We start from the raw sequence: 8,983 nt of genomic DNA on the forward strand, positions 1-8,983 counted from the left end.
AATCAAGCTTTGTTAGCACGGAAGGCCCGGGTAAACCTGTATTCATCCTACGGGTATTAATCGGCTCGAAGCCATACTGGAAAATATAAAAGAGAATTAAAGTATACCTAGTTATTATTTAAATAAGACAAAAGTACAAAATTGTCTTTAAGTGATACATACAATTATTGGTGAAAGAAAAAAAGAGGGAAAAATAAATTAATGTAGAAATTTCCATAGTGCAAGCATATTTGTCTATAGTGGTTATTGGACGATTTTATAGTTTATGACTTGCGAATTTAAAGGATTAAAATAGAATAGAAGTTAATTTGTAAAAACGTTCCTGTCAATTAGTTCATTATGATCGTTTAGTTCATCATTCAAGTTCATAGCCAGTCCCTTTAGCCTAAAAAAAATATTTTTAAACGTAGCACTAGAAAGATAAGCATCAACATTGTTAGAGGTTTTCATTGGAGGATTTTTTTCTCACTGTTTTTTTGTTCGAAGATTTTTTTCTCACAATGTTCTGAGAACATTGAAAAAAACCTTTGCGGGAATCGATAAAACTTTCTAGATCCTGTAAAAATATTAATGATTTCACTATTAACAAAAAAATCATAGGTAAACATTAAAAAATCTAATCTTCAGCAGGGGTTTATATTCCTTATCTTTGGGGAAAAAAAATATTTTCAGGGCTCTCTATTTTCCCCTTTAACCTTATTTTTTATATCCCACCACTTTAGCAGGGCAACCCGAGCAGAATATACACACCTGTCTTCATGGGAATCCCTAAAACATTCTATATTGCTTGTAATAATGTTAGTGGTAGAAACATTTCTCAATTTTTGTCTCGTATATTGTAATATTTTTTTAGTTTTATACGTAAAATAAGACTTTTTGTAAAGGTCAATTTTTAATACTGCGCATAAATTATACTTCTGAAAAGGGCCTGAAGGCATTACGTAAACAAACAAGTGACTCATATATTTCTATTTTTATGATGTAGGGAAAATTCTCTTTTATTTTATTTAGAAGATTTACGTCCGAAAATAAATATACGTTTTGCATGAATATACTTTCTTGAAACTAATGTACCTAGATAATTTTAAAAATTTTATTTTCAATATAAATTAACGTAAGTTATTATTCTCGTTTATTGATACTAACTACAGTATAATAAGCATAAATTTTACCTTGATAGTCCACTAGCCATTTCATCCAGATTTTGATCAAGTCTAATATCATAATATGCATTAATATCGATTAATTTTGATACCCCATTCCCTCCTTATAACCCCTCCTATCTATTTTAAATAAAATTAAAACACGGAGAAGTTAGTTCTTTTTTTCTATGCCTAACCTCTACTGGTAACATTAACCCTGTGGGGCCACGAAGTACTCAGTATAAACCTAACATGACCTAACCTAAAGTAAAAAACAAAAAAATTCTCCCCTCCTCGTATTTTTTTAGTAAATATACTAGGTTTATGTTTAATATTTGCTTTATCGACTAAAAAGTTAGGTTTCACCATGGTTTTAAATGAAAAAAAACTTTGAAATGTTAAGCATTGTTTTGAATGAGTTCAAACTGTCTTTTAAAAGCTTTGACACAAAATAAATGATTGTGAATAAAAATGTATATTTAGAAAAATGGTTGGTAACTTGGGTAAGGGGGGGGGGGGAAATTTCGGTATTTTTTCGTTACCGAAAATTCCCCACCAGCGGGGGAATTTTCGGTATTTTTTTTCAACCTAAAAAAAATCGATGAAAAACGGCCAAACGGCCAGTCGAACATTAATAATCATAATTAGTATAGGTTATAGGGATTATCCACAAAAAATTTCATAATGATCGGACTATTCCTTCTATGTTAAAAAAGAATTTTTTTGAAAGACGCGAATTTTCGATTTTTTTTTCAAAAATTTTTTTTTTTAAAACTTAAAATTAATATAAGAAAAAAACGTATTTTATTACTTTTTAGGCCTGACTTTGAGACCCAATAAGTACCCTTAATATTCATCTCACAAAAAATTCATTTTATACTTTTTTGTAGGCAATTTAATAAGGAACAAATTTGCTTTTATGTTTTTTTCTGTCATTTGAAAGTAACATGGAGAAAAAGGTCATTTAATGAAGCTAGGTCGAAATTACCGAAAATAGCCCCTTACCGAAACTTCCCCCGCCTTACCCTTGTAAACAGTTTAATTAATGTACTTTTGTAATTTACAACATTTGATGCTTTTCTGCAGTGTCATTTTATTTTGTACTTTGAACTCAACAAAGCATTTGATGATATTGCTTTAAAAATTGCTTTACATTTTAAAGTTTTTTTCATATAAAACCATGGTGAAACCTAACTTTTTAGTCGATAAAGCAAATATTAAACATAAACCTAGTATATTCACTAAAAAAATACTATGGGTCAATGCTGGAAGATGATTAGGATCACTTGCTCTTGTTCGTGGATAGTCCTCTTTAATCTATTGTAATCTAGCATCAGGGGGCTCTGTATTTTAAAAGGAGGATGGATTGCCTGGCTAGAAAAATAGCTTAAAACCTTTCAAAGACTTTAATCTAGAACAAAATAACCATTACAGGACCTATGTGAAGCTTACGTATAATAATAATTCCAATCGGTTCAGTGGTTATTGAGATCTTAAGCTTCAGACAAAAAACCTTACTACTTTATATATCACAGAATATGATGAACTATTTTTAACTAAAAATAATGCACATTTTGCCTAGAATCAATGTCCAAGGATTGGTGGTGGGGGTGATGGCCACCCCCTGCCCCTCCCTCAGCTCCAGGTCTGTTTGCAAGGCCAGGATGGTGATCCTATTTTAATTTTATCATATTAATAGAATTTCACACAATAAGTTATTAACCAAGTTTAGGGGGTGGGTTGAATATAAGATTTACCTGTTTTTTATGATAATTATAAATTGGGGAAAGAAACACAGATGGGGTGGGGAAATAAACTTGATTGGTCAATATACACACCTCTTTACTATTAATACCCATTGTCTCGAAGAAAGTAACAGCCAAGTAAATCACATTTGTCTCATTAATTCACTATTTTCGCTGGAGCATTTCCGACGGGAAAAAAGGTGAAAGACTAAGTTGAATGCTCATTTCTAATGGGAATCTTCACAAATAATCTCATCCGTCTTCTATATTCATTAGCAGCCAAGTTAATAACATTTTCTCTATAAAAATTCAATGTTTGCTAAAAATTACGGATAGGTTAAAAATGTTTTAAAGTTATTAGTCAGAGGAATATTTACAAATAAGGTTTACATTTTCCAAAATGTTTCAGACTGACATTTCATTGGAATTGCAGAGTAGATTCTCTCAGAGATTAAAAAGGATAAGACAATGACCAATGAATTAATGCACATCCCCAAAGTTGATGCACACAATAACCCCTTCCGTAGATTTCCGTTAGTCGTTGTTAAGCCATCGAATAAGAAAACGTTGTTATAAAACTAGTGTAATAAACAGCCCAATGTCCCCTCCCTCCTTGAGATTCTCTACTTATATAAAAAGAACATTATAATATGATAAAATTCCTGATATCTTTGATTTTGATGCAGCGCATCTAAAGCACTTGGCGTTGACATAGAAGCAGAGACTCCGCCACTAAAAAAATATATAACTTAACATAATAATATTTCGGGGACCTTTTATTTATATACTAGCGGCTTCGCCCCTAGCCTCTAGGGGCTTTGCCCCAAGAGGTTTGATCAACTTAATTTTTCGTATTTTAAATTTAAAAAGAAAAAGTAAAAAAAAAATTTTTTTTGGGGGGGGTATTTTCATTTTTTGGGGGGGGGTTGGGGGTGTCCCACCCCCCAAGAAAATAGCTTAAAACCATCACAGGACCAGTAGGTATATTCCCTGAAGAGTAGAGCCCAATCGGTTCAGTGGTTACTGAGATCTTAAGCTTCAGACGGACAGACAGACGGACAGACGGACAGACAGACAGACAGACGGACAGACATCGTTCTACTTTGTATTATAGATATTGCAAATGATGGTACACAAAATTACCCATTCTATAGACAAAAAAAAATTAGTTTTGGAAAAAAAATAGTTAGCTTGTCCCTTAATATATGAATGGTTGATTTTATTCTTTTTTGGGCTCAATACCAGCTGAGTATCCACGTGGATATTCAGCTACTATTGGGGTCATTTTTGGATACTCAGCTACCATTGGGAAAATGTGTGGATACTCAACTACCATTGGATTTTGTAACAAAGGTTTTGATATGAAATCTTATAGAATTAACTTACATTAGTATCTCAGCATTTATATAAACAAAAATAAATTTAGCAGGTAATGTCAATACATATTTTTTGTCCTTAAATAACTAAATATAAAACAATGAACAAAAGTGAGTTGCATAAATGTGCTTTATTGTCATAAGAATCGGCATTATGAAAGGATATAATGAAAATACCAATATTAAACTTTTGTGGATATTCAACTACCATAGGGAAAAAGTGTGGATATTGAACTACTCTTGGGAAATATGCGTGGATACTCAGCTACTATTGGGGAATTCGTGGATACTCAGCTGGTATTGAGCCCTTTTTTGTTAAGCTTCGTATAAATTTTCGTATAAATTTTGTTTATTATTGTGTAAGAACTACATAACCCCACCCCCCCCCCCTCCCACAAAAAAAGAACATGATTATTTTTCATCAAAAACCAAAAGTTGCAAAAAGATTAGGTCCTGACCTTTCGTCTAAAAGCCTTATGAAACCACTTAAACGTCTGAAAATTATTTTGTGATACTTTTTACAAAAAAAATGAAAATCTGATGTAAAATGGCCAAGATATAATACAGATACATCTTATTACTCTTTCAAAAAAGGCATAAAAAAATTACCTGGGACCCATAGCTCCTGGGGCACCTCCGGTTATACCTTGTTGGCTAGTTTGTGCGCTATTGCGACCAGAAAAATAATTTCGCAGACTTCCAAAAACGCTTTTAATTCCCTAAAATGTTTTTTAATAATATAAGTTCTAATATCAAGTCGGATATTTTAACTTTAAGATAGGTATTTTCTGTGACTTGGAAAGCTGCTTACGACCGTAATACTAGCTGATCACTAATATAAACATGCTAAAAAGTTCATTTTTAAAAGCAAAGCTTTTCTCTATTTGGGGTCTATTGGTCCGTCCGTTCGTTACCAAAAAGTCCGTAGGTCTATTTACACTGTCCTGATTTTTTTTACTTTTTTGACAACTTTTTGTATGATATAATAATCTGATTTTTGAATTAATGATTCCTACAACAACAGGTAGTAAGGCATTTCTATAATCAAACCCTAAAAAGTGTGTCCTTTTAATGTACCTATCTTGTATTAAGTTCTGACACAATACAAGTGTAAGTGTTCGTTTGCCCTTCCTTCTTATTGATTTTTGTCGTACTTATTTATATTTTTACATGTTAATCCGAGCTTCATTAAGATATGATGATTCTTTTATTAACTCTGAGCTAAAGGATACCTGTATATGCTTTTCTGAATTTCTGAGTGTATGGTTGATATGATCAAGTCTTTGTTCAGTTCTGAGCAACTGTTCTTTCTGACGCGATAACTCCTCAGCAGTTTGAAGACCAACCTAGGGCAAAATATATTTGTATTGTAATAAACTATTCCTGGTAATAAACAGCCAATATCAAATAAAGACTGGCTAAAATTCTCGTAATCAAGGTATGAAAAAAGCATAAGAACATCCTTGTAAGTTAAATCTGACATATAGCAACCAAAAAAGAGGTATAACAATGCCCAAATTTAATTAAATCAGGGATGTTTATTTTCGAACCTTGTTAAATTTCTTTTTCACTTCTCATTTCTATTTTTATTCCCAATTTATACATATACCTTAAAAATACAAGATATATCCTTATTTTAAACTTTGGAAAATATGCACTATTGAATTAATATTCATATAATAAAGACAGACGTAAAAAAAACACTTATAGATAGAAAGTTCTAAAAGCCAATAGAATTCTTTATACTTTATACTTAATACTTCGTGTACAGAGAACTTTATATTAAAAAAATTAAAAGCGATGTAAGGGCTGAGATATTACCTTTTCACTTTCATATAACACGCCAATGCCTCTCTCGCTGCTAGCCAAAGTTCTCTCCTCGATCTCTCTTCGTTTCTGCATTAATTCTTGGCGCTGCTGGTCCAAGTTATTTGATTGATTGCTTTGATTTGAAGCACCCTGAGTAAAATATGTAAAATATTACAAATATTAAAGCTCCTGCAGTTATTATATGGTGTAAAAGTGAAAATCGTTTAAAAGGCAAAAAAATCATATATAGCTTACATACCTTAGGACTCTCAATTAAAACAATATCTTATAGGTACCTAAGTACTTAATTTGATCATTAAAATGCCGCAATTATCTTTATTTTTCTAACTTAATCCATTTTTTAATATTGAAAACTTTCCATTAAAAATATAGAATTTGTCTAGATTTTAGACTTAAATTATAAATAAAAGTTTTATTGATAAGTGCAGGGGTGTATATTCTGCATATTTGACTCTTCTAAAGGGGGGAGGGAATGTAAAATTCAAGAATTCTGAAAACATTTTTTTCGATTTTTCTCCCTTCCTTGGTGAAAAAAATAAAATAATATGTGGGAGGGAGAATAATATGCATAAAAAAAGTTCTGAAACTATTTTTCTATTTTATCCCCTTCGTTGCTATAAAAAACTAGGAGAAAAAAAAATTTAGTAGCAGGGGGAAAAAATGAATCTTGTGCAGAATGTATGTACAGTACACCCCTGGATTTGTGAGAAGCGTGACACTGAAGTTAATTTCTAACTGAGAACACTTCCACTTAAATTCAATAGCGGTTTACATCATTTCACATATGGACCACAAACAAAGAGAAAAAGTCTTTTCAGGGGCTAGGATCATTATTTTTAAGGGGGGGGGGGGGGCGGGGGGGTTCATTGGTAGAAAATTAAATTTGAGTGAGGGAACCAATTCATTTTATCTGCTTCTATATTTATAATTACCTGAGAATTATGATGTGGAAGTGCATACCCTGCAGACCCGGACTTGGGGTGGCGGAGAAATTCCTCGTCATCAATTTCCTCCTCGAAATAGTTGCTGCTTATGTGTCGACTCATTCTTGTCCAGTTTCCTAGTTAGTTTTCTGCAAAAAGTATTTGTTGGGGTTATCTTTGAAGTACGTGCAGAGGTGTATATTCTGCATTAAATTCTTTTTTATCTTCTGCTGCAAATTTGTTATTTTTTCCCCTCCTAGTTATTTCCAGCAAGGAAAAGGGGGAAAATGGAAAAATATTTTCATGCAGAACTCTTCATTGTATTTATATTATCCCACCTCCCACATATTCTTTTTTTTTTACCAAGGAGGGGAGAAAAATGGAAAAAAATGTTTTCAGTTCTCTTTATTTTTACATAACCCCCCCCCCCCCCCCCAACATTTTTTTTATTTTTTTCCGCGGCCCTCCAGGTACTCAATATTTACTTTGGTTAAGTTTTGGTTATTTGGTCAGGGTCCTGCAGGATTAAAGCACCATTAAATATACAAAGGACTTATGGATATTACGTCTCTAGCCTATATGTGATCTTTATTCAAAGAATGAATTAGCCTAAAACCCATCCTCTTGCAGGACCTTTGCAATTAAGAAGCTTCCATAAAATGGAGAACTCTATTGGTTCAGTGGTTATTGCAGTCTTAAGGTTTTGGATAATTATAGGACAGGCTTCGTCCCTAGGATAGGCCTGAAAAGAGACAAAATATAACCACTCCAAGACAATAGCATTACGTAACATATTTTTAAATCACAAATATACCTATTTAAATTAAATCAATTTTATCTGCGATTATTAATAAAATAGTTAAATTAATTATATATCAAGTAATTCAAGGGGAATTCACATTTTATTTTATATATAATATTCTTCTTTTAAAAGTTTCACATAGAAATAAAAAATCATTAAAATTGCCAAATTGGAATGTTTTTAAATTGAACAAATGAAAACAATTGATTAAAATTACAGGGTTGTTAAGTTTTTGTTTACATTTTTATTTATTACTTAAAAAAAGAAATTTAGAGATAGAAAATTAAATGTATTAAAGCCTTAATAACGAATATATAAAAAATGTTATCAATATAAATCTTTACTTGTCTATAATATATATTTTTTAAAAATTAAAACGCAAAAACAAAAGTTGTTTACTCTGTTTTGACCTTTTGCAAAGACTTAAAAATATAGATATCCTATAAATAAAATAATTACTACTAAATATTTTTTTTATATAAAAACCGAAATTTTGATGAAAAAAACGTATTCCTATCCTATAATAAAAAGTAATAAAATTTTTGTCTTAAGCTAAAGATCTCGGAAATGCTTGTCAACGAATTTTGATTTTACTTTTTAGAGAAGCTCAATAACTATAATTTGGCGGTTTTAGGCCATTTTATAGACTTTAGCCTCGATCCCATAGACACATTATTTATTAATTGAAATAAAAAATTATAAATAATTTTTTTTCTCATTTTGTTGGTCTATATACTTCTCTTACTGAACTAGTCTTTGCCACAGAGACCGATTTTTAAACAAAATATTTTATTGTAGCTTTTACTACTTTATTTTAAGGGATAAGGCAATAGACGATAAATGGATGTCCCCAAACATTAATTGGACACATAATTACCCCTTCTGTGGATTAAAGTTATCGGTTGAAACGTTAAATAGATTACTTTTCCAATGAACTTTTTCGTCTGCTAGCAAATTGTTTGGCTGTGTTAATATTCCCGACACCAATAGTTGATTTTCAAATACCCAATTAAGAGTCGGCACAAAGAAGGGAACTACAGTTTTTTAACTTCTTCCTTCTCTAGAGTTTTACTCTGAGTATCTAAAAATTATTATTTTTTTAAGAACCCGACTCTGGAGCGCATATCACTACGCGGCAGATCATAATTTATTCTCTCCAAACATT

The 8,983-nt window shown here is 31.4% G+C and overlaps 1 protein-coding gene across 1 annotated transcript; it reads right to left on the reverse strand.

Moving 5' to 3' along the window:
• Nucleotides 1-288: 288 nt before the first annotated feature.
• Snap29 (Synaptosomal-associated protein 29kDa) lies at nt 289-7,200 on the reverse strand. Its single transcript, XM_080172623.1, has 8 exons — nt 7,026-7,200; nt 6,085-6,222; nt 5,496-5,609; nt 4,873-4,982; nt 3,548-3,619; nt 2,721-2,813; nt 1,173-1,214; nt 289-385 (listed from the first exon to the last, which is right to left on the reverse strand). The coding sequence occupies exons 1-8, from the start codon at nt 7,137-7,139 to the stop codon at nt 304-306; spliced, it is 765 nt and encodes a 254-aa protein (XP_080028749.1). The 5' UTR covers nt 7,140-7,200; the 3' UTR covers nt 289-303.
• Nucleotides 7,201-8,983: the final 1,783 nt, after the last annotated feature.

This window comes from Acartia tonsa, chromosome 9, assembly GCF_053477335.1.
Source record: "Acartia tonsa isolate MP-2025a chromosome 9, ASM5347733v1, whole genome shotgun sequence".
NCBI lineage: Eukaryota > Metazoa > Arthropoda > Copepoda > Calanoida > Acartiidae > Acartia > Acartia tonsa.

Excerpts from the sequence above, each read along its gene's own strand:
- Snap29 (XM_080172623.1), bottom strand. The coding sequence starts at position 7,139 with ATGAGTCGACACATAAGCAGCAACTATTTCGAGGAGGAAATTGATGAC. Across the intron at positions 4,983-5,495 it reads ATTCAGAAAAGCATATACAG|GGAATTAAAAGCGTTTTTGG; the intron begins GTATCCTTTAGC and ends AAAACATTTTAG. Across the intron at positions 2,814-3,547 it reads CAAAATCAAAGATATCAGGA|TCACCATCCTGGCCTTGCAA; the intron begins ATTTTATCATAT and ends ATTAAAATAGGA.